This window comes from Rhinatrema bivittatum, chromosome 4, assembly GCF_901001135.1.
Source record: "Rhinatrema bivittatum chromosome 4, aRhiBiv1.1, whole genome shotgun sequence".
Lineage (NCBI taxonomy): Eukaryota > Metazoa > Chordata > Amphibia > Gymnophiona > Rhinatrematidae > Rhinatrema > Rhinatrema bivittatum.
Window position 1 is genome coordinate 449254125 of NC_042618.1, and position 19166 is coordinate 449273290.

At 42.6% G+C, this 19166-nt stretch overlaps 1 protein-coding gene across 6 annotated transcripts in view; it reads right to left on the reverse strand.

Annotated features, from left to right (window-relative positions):
- Positions 1 to 420: 420 nt before the first annotated feature.
- TMTC3 (transmembrane O-mannosyltransferase targeting cadherins 3) overlaps positions 421 to 19166 on the reverse strand; it is a 210869-nt gene continuing 192123 nt past the window's right edge. For all 6 annotated transcript variants that reach the window (XM_029601657.1, XM_029601654.1, XM_029601656.1 and 3 more), the window contains one exon: positions 421 to 3792. In XM_029601657.1, coding sequence (XP_029457517.1) covers positions 2975 to 3792 — 818 coding nt within the window. In that variant the 3' untranslated portion in view covers positions 421 to 2974. The remainder of the gene's footprint in view (positions 3793 to 19166) is intronic.

A 19166-nucleotide genomic window follows, 5' to 3' on the forward strand; every position in this document is an offset into this window, starting at 1 on the left:
CAATCAATGTACCATTTGTTTCATATGAACAAACATATTGGGTTACCATATTTGTTGTGATAATGGTGTTAGTGGTAGTATACAAAATTTAGTAGTCAAAATAAATATGTAATTCATATCGTATACAAACTCCCATCATGAAATGATACGTAATGGAAAATGAAGTTTTATAACAAAATAGGAAATCACCTTGTACAAAGTTAAACGACAGAGTGATGGGACTAGTGTGGTAGCCTGAATCCACAACCATGAAGCAGTGATGGGTTTATACAAAATCGAAGCTTGAAGTGGATAAAGTACCACCAGCTGAGGCTGGGAATGGAAACTGAATGTTGAAGGCCAGCTTCTATTGGGGAGGAACACACACGTGATTTCAGTGTCATGTTATCTGGTGACTATGATATTTCTCTGAATGATGGAAAACTATGAAAACCCACATCGTTTCAACCATGAATGCATACAGTACCATATGCTTAAAATGTTGGGTTTTTTTTTTACTTAAGCAATAAAGAAGGGGATGTAGGTAAAGGAAAACAAGCCCAGAGGGGCTCTTGCTTCTGGTTCCAAGCACTTAGCATGTACTATGCATAACCTCTAATGGGGACAGCGGTAGGTGAGGAGTTTGTGGTAAAAATAAGGTGCTTCAAAGATGACGCACAGAGAGACAAAGGTGCTTTCCATCAATCATAGAAATTATTATTATTATTTTTACTACTTCATCAGGATCTGCCATTTAGTAAGAGGCTTTCCATCATTCATAGAAATGACACTGGGAAGCAAAATCACTCATTCAGGTTTAATGTTCTCTTTCAATAGTTGGCCTTCAACATTCAGTTTCCATTATCAGCCTCAGTTGGTACTGTTTAGTAATATAATGTTAGATTTAAACATGGCTTAGCCAATCCCTATTGGGTGGAGTACAGCCAAGTTAGGTTTCCAGAAGAATTCTTACATAGCTGTGTATTTATTTGATGTATTGATTTTATTGTTTGCAGTATAGTTTATTTTATTGCAAAACACTTTGGATTGTTGTTCAGTAGTCTTTGGATTGCTGTTCAGGCAGTCTATAACTATGAAGTAACATAAGTATGCAAATAACTTCTCTGCCTCTCCATTTAACAGCTTAAACTATGTTAACCCTATCACTTCTTTAGGGTTATGTACCAGGTTACCACAATTAGCACAAGCAAGGGTAGAACTATACTAGTGCTCAGCTGGTTTCACAAGTATTAGTGCAAGCAGAACGTTATAACAAAGAGTGATTTCTGTGGCAGATTTTTCCTACTCCTTCGGGTTTCCAGTTCAAACTGTTGCTTCTTGAGCTACCCCCATCATGATCTTTCATTCACAACTACACAGGGGTTTTCCCCCTATTGTTATACTCCCTTCCTATCTCAGCAATAGCCCTTGGCCAGGGGGAAAACACTGTTGAGCAAAGGCCGAGATTCCCTCTCCCCAAGCGCTGTCAGGTTCCTAACCTGGGTTAGCTTGCACGGAGGGCCTCAGAAGTACCAGTCTTCCCCCAGCATGTGGGGACAGATAGAATTTAGGCTCTTTGGGATTCATAATCAGCCCAGGGCCAATAGGGTAGTAGCAAGAAGTAGCAGACAAATCCAGTAATAACAAGTCTAGACCAAGAGTATAAGCAAGCAGATTAAGCTGTTCTGGTTTCAAAAGTAGAACATCTTTGTGTTTCAGTGCAGAGGCAATCCCAGTGCCCAGTGTTAGACCAGGTAGACTTCAAGTTGTCAGGAACAGCTTCCTGGTTCCCAGTAACCCCTTTTCAAGGCCGAAGGCCCAGCCAAGTTCCTTGGAGGCATGGTTGATGGCCCTGGCACCTCAGCTTTCCTTATGCGAAAACTTTAGCCTAATGTCCAGAGTACCGGTCTGCTTCCCCGAGTTCAAACTCGCCACAGTTGCCAGTCCTGACAGCTGTGAATGCTGAATCGGCAGCTTCCCCAGTACAGGGCTGCAAAAACCTGGCAGGGGAATCAAACCCAGATCTTTTGTATGGTAGTGCGTAAGAGTTGCCACTGAGTGGCTCTATCAGTAAATTCAGATAGCAAGGAAAAATAACTTACTCCTAATTTGCACCTAAGAAGCTCTTTGTGTACACAGATTTGCCATATTCATTCTTAGAAGCTGATTATATTATACTTACCATTACATAAAGAACTAACTCTTTTCTTAGGTGGACCAGATGCTTAGTTTTTCACCACCAGGTGGTCAACAGCTTTGTGTACATAATTCTACTAAAACTTTCCTGAGAGCAATTTGTTGCATCATTTTTTTTTTTTTAAACCGTACAAATAGGACATGAAAACATAATGATATCTGAACATCTAAGAGCTGTTTCGTATTTCACAGTGCCTTTTCAGTCACTGAATAAAGCAAACATAATGCTGAACACACATAACCACCCCTTATCCTGCAATTAATGTTCCTGGAGGATCATTTTTCTTCATAAGCACCTGGATCTTTGGGTAGTAAGGATGCAAATGTATTTAATTACTTAAACTGAATTATAGTGTTTAATGTATGCTATTTTAACAGCCTGAGAAAAAAAGTGAAAAAGATTAATAAACACCCTGTTATATTTCACAAAGAGTAAATATAGCAAGAGTTTTCCCATTAAAATGTAATTTCAATACTCTTTATTTTCTTTAACGACAGTGTTCACACTCTCTAGTCTGTTTTAGTAATGTTAAAGAGTAATTTTCACCCCATTCATAATGGTTTATACTTCCCACGCTCACAAAAAAAAAAAAAGTCTTATGAAACATTATGTCCTTACAGAGACTATTTTCTATACTTGGAAATCAATGTAAAAAAATTGTATTCGCTTGTCTGATGTTAAAAGGCAGATGATTTGCATTTTGACTTCCTTTTCCCCAAGTAAAGTTCAAGGTCAGTTTGACCAAATAATAGATTAAAAGTAGCTGCCACCCTCAATGCTATTGTGCCATGAGAAAGACTATTCACCATTTAAAATCCTCTCTATTTCTTCCAGTCTCTTCAAAGCAGCAACTCTTTTCTTTTCTATGTCTTTGATTTCTTTTGTTGATTTTTTTTTGGTCTCTTTGCCTGTACTATTTTTGTCCAATTGTTTCTTAGACTTAGACTGCCCTTTGTTAAGATTACTGTTCGTTGATGGGGCGGCTTTCTGTACAGTGTCTCCCTCTTTCAAGTTTTCAGACGGAGTTTTTTTTTCTTCTACAGATGTGATCCCACCAGCTGGAAGCATGGACTGGCCTCCAGCATTCAGCGTTACAATTTTACTGCGAACTATGCTCAGATGACGGTGGATGTACTCCTCATGGGGTGCTAGAGCCAGTGTCTCAACCAAACACTTCTCTGCTTTTAGCAGGTCTTGCTCCTCAAAATAAACAACACAAAGGTTGTGTTTACCCTGCACGTTGTCTGGATCCATTTCTAGTATTTTTTCAAAACATCTCTTCGCCCCATTAATGTCCTTCTTTTGATTCATCAAAATGTCCCCCTTCAAAATCAGCCCTTTGATGTGATCGGGGTAGTAGTGAAGAAGCTCCTCCAGGACAGGCAAGGCCAGCAGCTCCCTGGCACCCTGGGAATAAAGGAGGGCTAAATTGAACAACGCACTTCGAAAGCCAGCCTGTAACTTAATGGCTTTTTTCATCCATGCTTCGGCCTCGGCATCTTTCTTGTCATCCATTGCCAGCATACCCAAGTTGAAGTAACCATTTGCATCTTGTGGTTCTTCTTCTACATATGCCAACAGTCGTTTCTTAGCTTCAGGCCGAAATCTTTCATCACCTAAAAAGCAAGGAGCAGGAGTTATATACTTAAAAAAAACAAAACATAACACAAAACCAAAACAAATCCTTTTCACCATGACTCTTTCACAGACAAATAGAGGGGAATTTTCAAAAGGATTTACACATGTAAATGTAGCTACTATTGTAGCAATTGTCAAAAGTCATTTATCCATGTAAATTGCACTTTCATGTGTAACGCCTATGAGCAATTCAATAGCATATATTGCAGTCACTTTCAAAAGCCCACTTCATGGGTAAAGAGCATTTAAAGGTATAACACCCAATTTTAAGCGTGTAAATGCTTTTTAAAATCAGGCCCATAAAGGTGAATTTTAAAAGCGTGTGCCAAAACCGGGAGATACATGTACGTCGGGCCAGTGTGTGCAGATTTTAAAAGCCGCCCATGTACGCTCATATCTCCCACTACGTACACAAATAAAAAGTTTAAAACGGGTGGGAATGGGGTCTGGGCAGGGCATGAGTGTTCCTGAATTTCAAATTGAATCCAGCGTGTAAATTCTTACATCCACAAGTACACGCTGAGGGTTCCCTGCCCATAAATTTACTTCTGCTATGGACGGTGTTTAAGTAAAAAAAACAAAAACAAAAAAAAAATCTAGGCATGTCAGCAGGGTTTTAATGGTCAGGGCTAACAGGGGGGAAGGGAGTCTATTAAACTTGGGGGGGTTTGGAAGTCCTATCCCTTAACTGGGATGTGGCTAATGATGCAGATGCATGTGACTTTTAAAATCCTCTCACTTATGTGGAAGAAGCGGCATTTGCGTGCATAGGTGGGTGCCCACTTAAAATTGCAGGCATATGCACGCCGCTCAGCCTATTTTATAATGTGTGCATACATGTACGTATGTTATAAAATAGCATGTCCCTGGGCACGAGCCAGCAAATGCACGCCTGTTTAAAAAGGACTGTCATAGTGTTCAAACATATGGCATGGGAAAACAGTTTTTGAGCGAAACACCTCCCATATATAAAACATGCCTGGCATACTCGATAGCTATTAAACAAGTAACACCAAATTTACTTACTGCTTTTATTTTTTACCATTGGAATTTGAAGTTCTAACCTTGTAGCCTACCACTAGCTAAAAACAAAAGCAAAAGCCTAAAGCATCATGAGTTGTTAGAAATTCCGCTCAGAACCAATGGAGCCCACAAACATGTGTGGATCCAAAAAGAACCCCTCCTCCACCCCATACACACACACTTTTGACATGTCCTGAAAATCTGGAGTGGATAAGACACACACAAACATAGCAAGACCATAAACCTTACTTTCCTTTGAAAAGTAGGCTAAAGAGGAAAGAAATCAGTGGAATTAACTTAATATGTTTTGCCACCATTACTCAGATCAATTTCCTATCAGCAAAGAGACAACAGAAGCATTCAAACTAGTGAGTTCTAACTCATTTGGCACAACCATGTTCATAAATGTGCCATTCCAATCATCTCTATGAAACCTCACTGTGAATTCCATGACTACTTATATTTATGAGTAACAAGGAAAATTCATTTAAAACATTTTAAATATTCAGGAAAGTCTTAAAAAATAGGTCTATTAGTGCAAGTTTTCCAAACATTGGAGAAAAAAAAAGTTCCCAAATTTGATGCTCCATGTACAAAGGACACCAAGGTGAGAATAAGAATCATGATAAACTGTAGCTAAGTCAATTTTGAATTCGATTTACTCCACTTGCAATATAACATAATGACGACAGCAGATAAGGACCAAATGTCCATCCAATCTGCCCAGGAAGTGGCTTATGGTAGTAACTACCAATCCCATGCAGCTTACCCCCATGTGTTCTGTTAAGGGTAGTAACTGCCGCACCATGCAGGTTACCCCCATGCATTCTATTAAGAATAGTAACTACAATTCTGTGGTTACTCCCATGCAGAAATTCTTACCCATGCCCTTTAAAATTAATTTACTGTTCTCATCCTCACTGCCTCTTTTGGGAGGGCATCTCCATGAAGAAATATTTCCTGAAGTCAGTTCTGAGTCATCTCCTCTGTGGAGTTTCATATTGTGATCCCTAGTAGTACAGTTTACTTTCCATCGGAAAAAACTTGATGTTTGCATATTATTTATTTATTTATTTATTTAAAAGATTTTATATACAGTCATTCGTAATTACATCATAACGGTGTACAATAACTTTAAACATAAAGTAGATCAACAAAAACAAACATCTAATACAATAAAATGGTCTAAAACATTTTAATCAAATCAGTCAGGCAAATGTGCAGAAAAATTCAATGTCCACACATAATTTTGAATAAGAAGTGTTGTAATTTTAAGATGGCAACTCCACAGTGTTATACAATGGAATGATTCAGAATGGGTGCAGCAGTGCTCCCTCTTTGTTTTTTCTAAAAGATTTTAAAAAACATTCACATTAATACCTTTCAGGTATTAGAAGGTCTGCATCATGAATTACCTGCACCTCTTCTCCTCCAAGGTATGCATATTTAGATCTTTCAGCTTTTCCTCATAGGTCTTCCAAACAGCCCCCATACTATTTTGGTTACCTTCCTCTGGACTGTTTCCATCTTCTCTCTACCCTTTTTTAGATTAGATCTCCAGATCTGACAATACTACTGAAGGTGAGACCTCACCAAGGACCTGTACAAGGGCATTATCACCTCCTTTTTCCTACTAGTTATTCCTCTCTCTCTGCAGCCCAGCACCCTTCTGGCTTTAGCTATCACTTTGTCATATTGCTTTGTTGCCTTCAGATAGCTAGACAAATAAGTCTCTAGTAGGTCAAAACTTGTGCAACTTGGATAACTCAGATTTTTTTTTTAAATTTTGTTCTATTTTGAAGATTTGCCTGAATAGTCCCACAGTCAAAAGGTTGAATGAGCACCAGTTTGAAACCTGTGAGCAGTAGAAGCAATTGGCAAAGTTTCAATCTATGCTACAGATGACTGGCACTATTGCTCACAAATTCCAACCTTGTGCTAGCTCAACCTTTGGCCTGCATATTATCATGTGCTCAATATATGTACATTTATTTTTCTGAATATTCCCAAATTGTATTTATATATATATATATATATATATATATATATATATATATATATATATATATATATATATATATATATTTATTTAATGAAGGGGCCATTATTTTTCATGAGTCTAAGCCATGGAATTCACAATGACTTAGGCCTTTTTATAAGGACAGGATTACAAACCACATACATCAACATGATTGCGGTGCATCAGTCGGATAAAATTGCTTGGTTTTTTACTTTTCTATTCTTGTTTTACTGTTATGACATAGTGATAAGAGTAAGCACTGTGGAATTGTATGAGGTCTTCCCCCCACCCCAATATATTACTGGTTTATATATATATATTACCTAATTTGTTTTGAATCCCGTTTATCCTCAGAGCAGGTATAATGTGACACATTCAGTGAAAAGATTCCTCAAAGTTCTTTCCAATAAGTCTGAACCTGACCCATTAGTAGGGAGAAGAGTTATGCTTTCACATTTAGATCCTGGCCTTTTTTCTGAGTCTAAAGACCAGACTGCTAAACAGTAGTGTTTTGTAGTGAAAGCTCTAGTGAGTGTCATGCACTAATAAATCAATGCATGAATTATATAATTTTCTCACTTATTATCCATCTGATAGCACTGCTTTGTGTTAACATTTGCCAAACTGCCCAGTGTTTCTAATTAAAAGACATATGGAGTACTTCATGTATCAATAGCATGCTTAGATCTAGGTAACAAAATAGGGAATAAGCAGAATTTAAAGTACCGTAATCTTAAAGCAATACCAGCAACACCTTTATTTAACGGACAGTTCAAGCAATAGGATCCCTTTTCTCATACAAACAAAATATAAGAGCAGTTAAAGGCCATAAAGCACATCTATGCTGCCCAATTTTATTTCTGGTGCAATACCATAGATTCCATTTGATCTATGGCTTTCCTCTGACTTCTTCACAGCTAGGGATATTCAGTGTTTAACCCATGCTTTCTTGAATTCTGCTACCAATAATATGAATTTATCTCATTAGATAATTCCTTTATGGGTAGCTATGAAAGTTTACCATTATTTTATAGCTCCTTCTACTTATTCTCTCCTATAAACCTAGAACCAGTGGGCTACTGAAAGAGGACATCCAATAAGTAGAATAGGCAAGTGACTCCTGGCAGAAGAAAGCTCTAGAAACTGCCTCAATATAGGGGAAACCATCCAGCCAGCAGAGAGGGCAGCTAGGGATTAAATCTGCTGCTGGGGTTAATGCAGTATTGGACTTTTTCAGGCATCACATAGATACATGTAAAATATTATTGTAACATAAGCAGCACCCAGTAAAACTCAGGAAAAGATTTCAAGAGAGGGGGAGTCACATAGAAAAAGGTGTACACTATTAAAAAAAAAAAAAAAAAAAAAAGAGGCATAAAAACATTTGACGTATTAGGGCTAAAGGAAAGACAATGCAGTAATATCTAGAGTGGGAGCTAAAAAGCGAAGAAGCTGGAAAGTAGATAGTTTGCGGACTGTAGCTACTTTCCGCTGACTTCTTATAGCTCATCTGTATTCAGACCTCTAATGAACCATTGCTTAATGGTACACAATGAGTCCAAAATTAAAACCAGGCTAGAGAAGCAGAGTGGGAAGATTAAACTTAATTTGAAATGCATTTGATCATCCGGGTCTGGTTTTTAAGGACAAATTTAACATTTTAATTGTATGGCCCATGTGAATGTGAACTGGCAACAGTAATTACAAAATGACAGGGTTCTATTGTTTTCTGGACAATTTATGACTAGCAAATATACAAATTAGAAATTTAAAACAGTTTCAACAAAATTAGAAACAAAAGTCATAAAGTTGCCAGCATGAAATGAATGCTCTCATGGGGTAGTGCCTCCAAACAGGTTTGTTTTTGCATAGCGGGGCAAGAATGAACCTCCGCCGTAAGCCAGAGTACATTGGGTATGATCTCAATTGCTCAAGTTTGCTGCTCATACTCTTCTTCATACTTCCATTTCTGCCCAAGGAGTTCACAGCGTGTAATATGTCCAGGCAACATATCAAGCTGTGCTTGGAAGTTCCTTTTAATGAAGCTGGTTGCGCCCAATACAACTGGAACCAATTCTGTATTTTTCTGCCATGTTTTCTTGGTCTCTGCTTGCATCTCTTGGTACTTTCACTCTCGGATAGCTCTTGATGGTCCATGCACTCCTTGTATACTTGAATTATCTCCTTGTGAGCGCTGGTGAAAACCTTTCAATTAAGAGGGCTGAGCTTTCTTGTAGTCACAAAATATTTAGCCTGGTGTACCCATGCTCAAAACTGAAAATGTATCAGTATGAAGAGTTCAAAGTACAGCATGATACAGAAGCAGCACATAACATGATGTCAATGCATATACACAAGTCTAGGGTCTGTAAGAATCTGTTTTGCGGTTCGGCCGCCCTGCTCACCTTCGTATCGGGTTCCTGCTTCTCCTCCTCGCCAGTGTCGTCCCGCTTCTCTTCCGGTCAGCAGCGCAGCAGGACCCTCAGGCTGGGCCATGATCATGGTCGGAGCCTGCCGCTGTCATGGGGTCCTGCCTCTCCTCTCTGCCACTGTCGTCCCGCGCACGTGCGCTGTTTCTTTTCAAATTAAAGGGCCAGCGGCTGTTTATCTCGTGGCCCTCTCAGCTGACATCATAGTGCAGGGACTATATAAGGAGAGTCCCTGCACTCTCCCAGTGCCTTGGCAACAAGTCTCTTAGTTTGGTTTCCCGAGCTTAATGGTTTCCTGGGCTTCCTTTGTGCTTCCCGAGTCTCCTGAGCTCCTGTCCCACCCTTGTTCTTCAGACTGATTCCTGTCTCGACCTTTGCCTGGATACCGACCAAGAGTATCACCACCTGCCTTGACCCTTGCCTGGTCATCGACCACAGAGACCCTCACGTAAGTCCAGCTGGCCCCTGTACCGGAGAGCTCATCCTAAGGGGAAAGTGGGCTGGTAGTTGAAGCTCCAGCGGGGTCTCTGCTCCTCTCCAGCCTCAGCTGCTGAAGGGAGGGACTTGTGGGGTTTCTTTTCACAGACAGAAACACCTCCCCTTCAGTTCAAGGGTCCACTCTCAAAACAGAATCAAGGCTGAATGCTGAGACAGCCTTTAATGGTTGAGTATAAAAAGGAGGTATAGTATTTTTCTAATAAAATGCTATATATTTTTTAAAAAGGTTATACTGGGGGGCACTAGAGGGCTACGTGCCTTGTATGTCCCTCATCCACCTGGATCATGGATTCACTGTTTCTTGGCTATGGGGAGATTAATTGCTGAGGTTTGGATTTTGGAATGACCGTGGCAGGAGGAGTGCTGGCAGCGCAGCAACATGTTTGATAGCAGTCCCCACTGACAGGTCGATCCAGTATCGTCCGCTCGAGGATTGCCCGTCTGTAACGTGCTCGTAGCGCACAATTCGGGCGCGCAAGGCAATTCGGCGATACAGTCTCCAGTTTCACGCGTCCGTATCGCTTCTGAAAACAGACGCATAACCCTTTCCGCACCCGGCATGTAAATGAACGAAAAAGCTGTATAATGAAGGAATTAGCTATTCCCCTGCGATACTGTAACGGGCGCTGATATTATCTCCTCCGTAACCCGCTGTTCTGCCGCGGCCTTAACCTGCTAGTTTACCGCCTCCCCCTAGTAGGAGTTAGTGTAGTGTAGTGTAGGGTAAAAACATTGCTTACCCGCCCTGGTCCCGTCCGGTCTCCTGCAGCCCCGTCCGGACCGGACGGGGCTGCAGGAGACCGGACGGGACCAGGGCAAAAAAAAAACAAACGAAAAAGTAGAAAGGCTCGGGCCTGCTATGGTAAGTGTAAAAAGTGTAAAAAACAAAAACCTGTGTGTTATATAAAAAAATAAAACAATTTTAAATACCTGTCGGAGGGCCGTGGGTCCAGGCGGCCGGTGGGCGGCGGGCAGCCATCAGCGGCATCCGGTAGTCCCTTCTCCCTTCCTCCCTCCCTCCCCTGCCTGGATGAGCGCCAAAATCGCACAGGCGGGTCGGCAGCGGGGTCCGGGGGTGGCAGCGAGATCCGGGAGCGGCGGGTAGGCAGCAGCGGTGTCCGGGGGGGGGGCAGCGGCAGCGGGGTCCGGGGGTGGCAGCGAGATCCGGGGAGCCAGCAGCGGCAGCATGTTCGATCGAGCAGGCAGGTAGGTGGCAAAGTAAAGATGGCCGCCTGCACGGGAAAATCGTGCAATTGGCCGCTGAAGACGTGACGTCACGACGTTTGGCGTCACGGGGTGTGACGTCACGTCTTCAGCGGCCAATTGCACGATTTTCCCGTGCAGGTGGCCATCTTTACTTTGCCACCTACCTGCCTGCTCGATCGAACATGCTGCCGCTGCTGGCTCCCCGGATCTCGCTGCCACCCCCGGACCCCGCTGCCGCTGCCCCCCCCAGACCCCGCTGCCCCCCCGGACCCCGCTGCTGCCTACCCACCGCTCCCGGATCCTGCTGCCGCCCCCCCCCCCCCCCCGCTGCCGACCCGCCCGTGCGATTTTGGCGCTCATCCAGGCAGGGGAGGGAGGGAGGAAGGGAGAAGGGACTACCGGATGCCGCTGATGGCTGCCCGCCGCCCACCGGCCGCCTGGACCCACGGCCCTCCGACAGGTATTTAAAATTGTTTTGTTTTTTTTTATATAACACACAGGTTTTTTGTTTTTTTACACTTTTTAAACTTTTTTACACTTCCTGGAGCCTGTCATTTCAATTGTCATTTGAAATGACAGGTACCAGCGCACCCAGGTTACTGTATAGGCGCTGTTACAGCGCCTATACAGTAAAATGGGTTGCGCGGGCATAACCCTTCCCTAACGCTTCACAGCCGCGGCATGCATTTGCATACGATTAGAGGAGAGTATCGGGGAGTTAGTGAAGAGAACTGTGCGTGCGGGGAGGAAGGGTGCGCCTGACACTACCTCACTGTTTTTACCGCGGCCTTACTGGATCGAGCCGTGAATGAGCAATGCTAGACGAGTGGCTGGGTTAAAGGGCCAGGCACATGTATTCTCGCACTGGCTGTGGTATGCTCTGCAGCACCTGCCAAGGCTTCTGCTGCATTTTAAAGACCAGGGGACAGTATAGGAAGTGGAGAAAGCGTCTTCCTGGATGTTCAGTAAGGCAGGGAGTAGCAGAGAGAAGTGATTCTGTAAGTCCAGCAGCAGGGTAAGACTGGTAGTATGTGCTGCACGTGGTGAGTGTAGCTACTGAGGAGAGGCTGGGGAAGACCCTGAAGTTTGTGCTGTGCTACAAATGGTTTTGGTAGTGGTGAGAAGTCAGAGGCTTAGCCTATCTAGGAACATTGGACTGTAGTACATCTGAGACTGCAGATTCTCTGTTTTCCAATTCTGGATGCTTTTGGCTGCATGAATGCTGGGGGCATCTCTAGGATCTGTACAGTATCCTATTTGCATTGCCTTTAACAGTGGAAGAGAATCATAGGCCACTATGTACTCAGAAGTAACTTTTCATTTTTGGACTGCAATTACCCTCTAATTTGTGCCTGAGCTGAAATCCCTGGTTTGTTTTTGGAGTTCTTCTCTTGAGATCACATCATTGGAGCAGACGCCTACATATAATTCGACTCTTGTGAAGGTTAACTGAACCCCCAGTAGCACCCAGACCTAGACCCAGCACACATTACAACAGGCTTAATATCATATGATTTCCACTTCCAAGTGTCTTTTGCAGGGTTTTCTGGATGGCACTACCAGAGTGCATATAAATTGCTCTAAAGGATATCTTTACCTCAGACTATACTTTGAATGTCCTTTTCATGGGAAATCTATTATAAATGCATAACTTTCTAAAAGTATTTACAAAGCTGACATAAGTACACCAAAAGACGTCATAGTAAATAACAATATTATTTAATCAGTCAGGTGACAAAATGTAATGGGAAAAATACAGACACGCATCTCATCGATTTTACAATGAACAGCCGCCACAGCAGCACATATAACACAGAAAGGCAAGATTAACTATTCTTTCATCACTTGCACGTCACAGTGTATTGTATTAGACATTCACATCCAACAAGCAGAATATCCTGTGTCTTCAATTTATTGATTACCTTAGTTGGAAAAATATTAGGGAAAAACTCCCAAGCTTTAGTGAAATCCTTAGCCACTCTCCTATGCATATTTAGATCAGTTTTGTTGGTTTTGTTTGCTTATTGTTTTTTACAAATATTATCCTCAATGTAAATTTATTGGCTCTCACTTGTTCAGAGTAGCCCGATTCCTATGTATTTTCAACCTACATTCTTACAGTTCCTATCTCTCCCTCACCACCTCCCTGTTTTATGTAACTTCCTTTCCTTTTTGCTGTTTGATGTAAACCGATAAGATGTCCCCACTAATATCGGTATAGAAATTTTTTTTTTTTAAATAAATAAATCAGTCAGTTGTTTGCTCTGCATTCAATCTTGATCTTCTGGTGTCAGACAATAATAGACAATGTCTTTCATCCAGAATTTTAAAATATAAAATTTAGCCACATATATGGTATCTTGAAAAAATTTAAAATCACCCTTTGCCAACATAGTGTCCCAAGAGCAAGATCCTAACAACAAACATTTGCCAGTGAATGGCGGTTTGACGGATGTGGTGTCAAAATAATGCACCATATCAGAAGTCTTTATAACAGTACCTATTGGTTTTCTCCAAAAATGCCCTAAAAAAGTGATTTTTGTGTTGGACTTGAGAATCAAATTTAGTACCAGTATGAGAGGGAGTTATTCTGGAGACTAATAGATCAAACCATACCTTCCAATGAACTGGACTGAAATAATGCAGAAGACACAGACTGTAGTGAATGTATATGTCTAGCTCATAAAAATGCATAAAAATACTTATGAGAAACATATTGCCTTATCACTGGACAAAAGCCAAGACTGTTTTTTGAATATCACAATAAAGATTTATAATTTCACTTCTCTCTCTCGTCCTCCATTCCTAAAAGTTGGAACTATGAAGCCCCGGAATATATCCTGGTTTGCCTGTTAAGGGTACAAGACTAGAGGCAATAAGAAATAACCTACCAGTTACACAAAAATCTCCAAGCCAGAAATATAGGCCTTAGCAAGGGGCAGGACTTTAAATGACCAGGAATCAATAGATCAAAGTGCACTAGGCCCATCAGTGAAAGTGGAGCCACTATAGATTCAACCAACATGGGAGTGCAGAATTTGTAATCGCAGGAATATCATTCCTAGAACAAAGGCCACACTATAAAAATGAAAATCAGATATATTCAATCCTCCAAATTTTTTTACTCCTCAAAGTATTATGCCCAACTCCTGCTCCTTTAAATTTTCAAATAAACTGCATAATCAAAGATTTTTTTTTTTAAACCATCTTGATCAGTAAACCTTTTTAAACAGGCCTTCCCTGAATAAGCACGTCCCCCTCCATTACTAAATAGCAGCCCTCCTCTCTCTCTCCCTCCCCTCCCCACCTACCGTAAGATCTTGAACACCTACACTTTCCCAGAACTATATTTATAAGATGCCTTCCGCATTATTTGTAATATACCATGCAATTTTGTTCCCCTCTCCGAGTTTAATACCCCCTATGTTTTTATTGGCACCTTATGCAACCTGTAATCTAGTTATATCTGCAATGTTCCTATCTTACTGTTCATTCCCCCTCCCAGTTCCATTGCACCCTGCTCCATGTATTTCTGTTTGCAAGTTTCATGTAAACCGATATGATGATTCTCACGAATACTGGTCTATAAAAGCTTTTAAATAAATAAATAAGCCAAATCGGGAACATATGGAGCTTATAGAATACTTTAAGTAGCCAAGCCACCTTAAAAAGCTCACATCTACCAAAGAGTGAGAGGAGATCCTGAAATCTGATCCTGCACAATTACAGTCGTACTGTTTAGTTTGTAAAACATAGCTCAAGTCAGAGGAAAATTTAGCTCCAGGCATTTTAGATGAGAGGAAGGAAACCACTGCCCCATTTCTTCAGTGTTTTAGTTGATAAGGGCATAGATTCAGATTTATCATACTTAGGGCTAGATTTATCATACTTAGGGCGCGTGTAAATCCTGCCGGATTTACGCGTGCCTATTTTGCATAGGCTGCCGGCGTGCGCAAAGCCCCGGGACGCGCGCAAGTCCCGGGGCCTCGTAAAAGGGGCGTGTCCGGGGCATGGCGACGGTTTGGGGGCGGGCCGGAAAGGCGGTCCCGAGTCCCCCGGCACTGTGGCCTGTGCCGGGGGATGCCAAGGCGGCGAGCGCAAGTTACGCCTGCTTCAAGCAGGCGTAACTTCAAGCAGGCGTAACTTGCACAACAAGGTAGGGGGGGGGGATTTAGGTAGGGCTGGGGGGACTCGGAGGGAACGGAGGCAGGATGCACGGTTCGGCATGCGCAGGCTGCCGATTTTGCGCAGCCTTGCGCGCACCGACCCCGGATTTTATAAGATACACACATCTTATAAAATCCGGCGTAATTTTGTTTGTGCCGGTTGTGCGAACCAAAGTACGCGCGCGCGTACTTATTTAAGATCTACCTCAGCATCTTTAGGCCTGCAAAACTTCCAAAATTCACAAAAATCTTGGAAAGAGAAGACTGCAGATTACCTACAAAACACAGCACATCACTGGCAAAATTTTGAAATTTGACTTGCCCAATTTAAAACTCTGGATTTCCAAAGTGGTCCCGATTTCAATAGCAAGCAATTCAATTGTCATAATATGAAATAAAGGAGACAAAGGTCAACGCTGCTTAGTACCACTTTGCAAATAAAACTGTTTATAATTCTTAGTTGAGAATATTTATACAGGAAGAAAATCCAATTAGCAAATGATTTAGGTATATCATATTTAATTAGAACCCAGTACAGATATTTCCAGGGCTGGTGCAACCCACTGTGCAAGCCGTGTACTTGCACAGGGCAGCGGACTGGAGGGTGCACCGGCTTGAGGCCAAGTGAGCTCCTGGTGCCACTGTCCGGCAGTTCCCAATCCACCGCACGGCGAAGAAGAGGAAGACAGAGCCATGTGGCGGTTCCCAATCTGCCGTGTGACGAAGAAGAGGTGGACAGGGCCGCAGGGTGGTTCCCAAGCGGCCATCTGGCAAAGAAGATAAATCATGAGAGGTCTAGAATGGGTAAATGTGAATTGGTTATTTACTCTCAGATAACAGAAGGTCTAGGGGGCACTCCATGAAGTTAGCAAGTAGGACATTTAAAACTAATCAGAGAAAATTCTTTTTCACTCAACGCACAATTAAGCTCCGGAATTTGTTGCCAGAGGATGTGGTTAGTGCAGTTTGAGTAGCTCGCTTTAGAAAAGGTTTGGTTAAGTTCTTGGAGGCGAAGTCCATTAACTGCTATTAATCAAGTTGTCTTAGGGGCAGATTTTCAAAGGGGTACCCGCATAAGATACGCGCGTACCCTCCGAAAACCTGCCCCAAGTTCCCCCTGCACGCGCCGAGCCTATGTTGAAATAGGCTAGGTGGCGCGCGCAAGCCCCGGGACGCGCGTTAGTCCCGGGGCTTTCCTGGGAGTGGGGTTCCGGTCTGGGGGCGTTTCAGGGGTGTGACCGAGGCCTCTGAAACTGCTCCCGGGCTGGGGAATTGTGTGTTGGCCAGCTGGCCGGCATGCGTAACTTTTCGAACAAAGGTGGGGGGGGGGTGGAAGGAAAGTTCCCTCCGAAGCCGCTCTGATTTCGGAGTGGCCTCAGAGGGAATGGAGGCAGGCTGTGCGGCTCGGCGCGCGCAGGCTGCCGATTTTGTACAGCCTTGCGCGCACCAACCCCGGATTTTAAAGGCTACGCGCGTATCTATTAAAATCCGGCGTACTTTTGTTTGCGCCTAGTGCGCGAACAAAAGTGCGTGCGGGCGTACTTTTTAAAAATCTACCCCTTAGAGCAGGGGTGGGCAATTCCAGTCCTCGAGGGCCACAAGCCTGTTGAGGTTTTAGGATATCCTAATGAATATGCACGACATAGATTTGCATACAACTGAGGCAGAGTGCATGCAAATCTCTCTCATGCACATTTATTAGGGATATCCTGAAAACCAAACTGGTTTGTGGCCCTCGAGGACCGGAAGTGCCCACCCCTGCCTTTGAGAATAGCCACTGCTATTACTGGCATCAGTAGCTTGGGATCTACTTAGTGTTTGGGTACTTGCCAGGTACTTGTAGCCTGGACTGGCCACTGTTGGAAACAGGATGCTGGGCTTGATGTTCTGACTCAGTATGTCAATTTCTTAGGTTTTAGAGCAAATGGCAAGAAGAGGAGCCACAAGGTCACGCGGCAAATAAGAGGAAGTTACAGGGCCGTGTTTGTGAGCGTGTGTATGTGTGTCTGAGCATGTATATGTGAGAAAGAGGATCTTGTGTATGTGTATGTAAGAGGGAACGTGTGTGTGAACATGTGTATGTAGGAGGGATCATGTGTGAGCATGTATGTGAGTGAGAATGTGTTTGAGTGAGGGAGCATGTGTATATATAAAAGAGGGAGTGAGCATGTGCATGTATGAGGGACAGAGCATATGTATGCATGTGTATGAGAGAGAAGGTTTATGCATCCCTCTCACTGATTCACAACAATCTGAGTGACTGGAAATCAAAAGATTCCAGCTATGGTGAGCGTGAATAATTTTATCCTTATTAGTTTTAATTTTTGGATGCTATTTGTGACTGCTGTTTTGAAATATTTTATTGGTATTTGAGAAATTTTAATTTTAATAAATGGATCTTCTTTTCATCAGCTGTTTTGAAATTCTTTTTATGAGTATATTTTTCCTATTATGATTAATGTTTTCATTATATTTCTTGATTTTATTGTTTAATGTCTGAGGACTGGTGATGGTTTCTGTTTTTCCAGAGGATGTGGTTAGTGCAGTTAGTGTAGCTGGGTTCAAAAAAGGTTTGGATAAGTTCTTGGAGGAGAAGTCCATTAACTGCTATTAATCAAGTTTACTTAGGGAATAGCCACTGCTATTACTGGCATCGGTAGCATGGGATCTTCTTAGTGTTTGGGTAATTGCCAGGTTCTTGTGACCTACGGGCCGATTCAGTAAAGTCCGTGGGAGAGTGGGCGAATGCCCGTTCTCCCGGCGCGCGCACAGGCCACTCGCCTGTGCGCATGATTCAGTATTTAAATGAGGCCCGGCGGTAGAAACAGGTAAAAGGTAGAAACAGGCAAAAGGCACTAGGGACTCTAGCGCATCCCTAGCGCCTCCTTTTGACCCAGAGCGGCGGCTGTCAGCGGGTTTGACAGCCGACGCTCAATTTTGCCGGCGTCGGTTCTCGAGCCCGCTGACTGGGAAACTGGACGCCGGCAAAATTGAGCGTCCGGTTTTCGACCCGACAACCGCGGGCCGACTTCAAAATTTTTTTTTTCTTTTCACTTTTTTTACCCTTTGGGACCTCAGACTTAATATCGCCATGATATTAAGTCGGAGGGTGCACAGAAAAGCAGTTTTTACTGCTTTTCTGTGCACCTTCCCTGTGCCCGAAGAAATTAGCACCTACCTTTGGGTAGACGCTAATTTCTAAAAGCAAAATGTGCGCCTTGGCTGCACATTTTGTTTTCTGAATCGCGCGGGAATACCTAATAGGGCCCTATTAGGTTCGGCGGGTTGGACGCACGTTTTCGGCCCCTTACTGAATAAGGGGTAAGGGAAAACGCGCGTCCAATGGCCCGCTGGTTTGGCCTCTGTTGGAAACAGGATGCTGGGCTTGATGGACCCTTGGTCTGACCCAGCATGGCAATTTCTTATGTTCTTATACTGCACAGAGACCAACTTTTGGTTTTCCTATTCAGTTTTTGCCTGGATGTTTCTATTTATACTTTATCATTTTTTTTTCTTTTATTTGGTGAGGGTCTGCCTGTGTTCTGCATGTGTGACAGATGAGAGATTCTGCTAGCATATAGGAATTTAGAACAGCTTGGTTTGTTCTGTTTCCTAATGTGAGGTGTATTGGAGTTTTAGGGCCTGGTGTAATATTTGCGGTGTTGCCTTTTCATAGGAAGGGTTGTTATATTTTTAAGTGCTGGCCGATAGAGCTGTTTTGGTGTGGGAGGTTTATTATATTTTAATTGTAATTTACTCATGGCTTTTTGAGGGTCAAGCCCTCACCTAACGCGCATTACAGTAGCCCTAATTCCACATGGGTTCCAAGTGTCTTTTTTTTTCTAGGGTTTTCTTGATGGCACCAAAGAAATGCATTCAAATACTTGATTTTTTTTTTTTTACTTCAGAAGACTGTACTTTGAATATCCTTTTTCATGTAAAATCTCTTATACATGCTTAATTTTTAATTGTGTATGTGGTGAGAGCAGGAGGCAGGATGCAAGGGTATA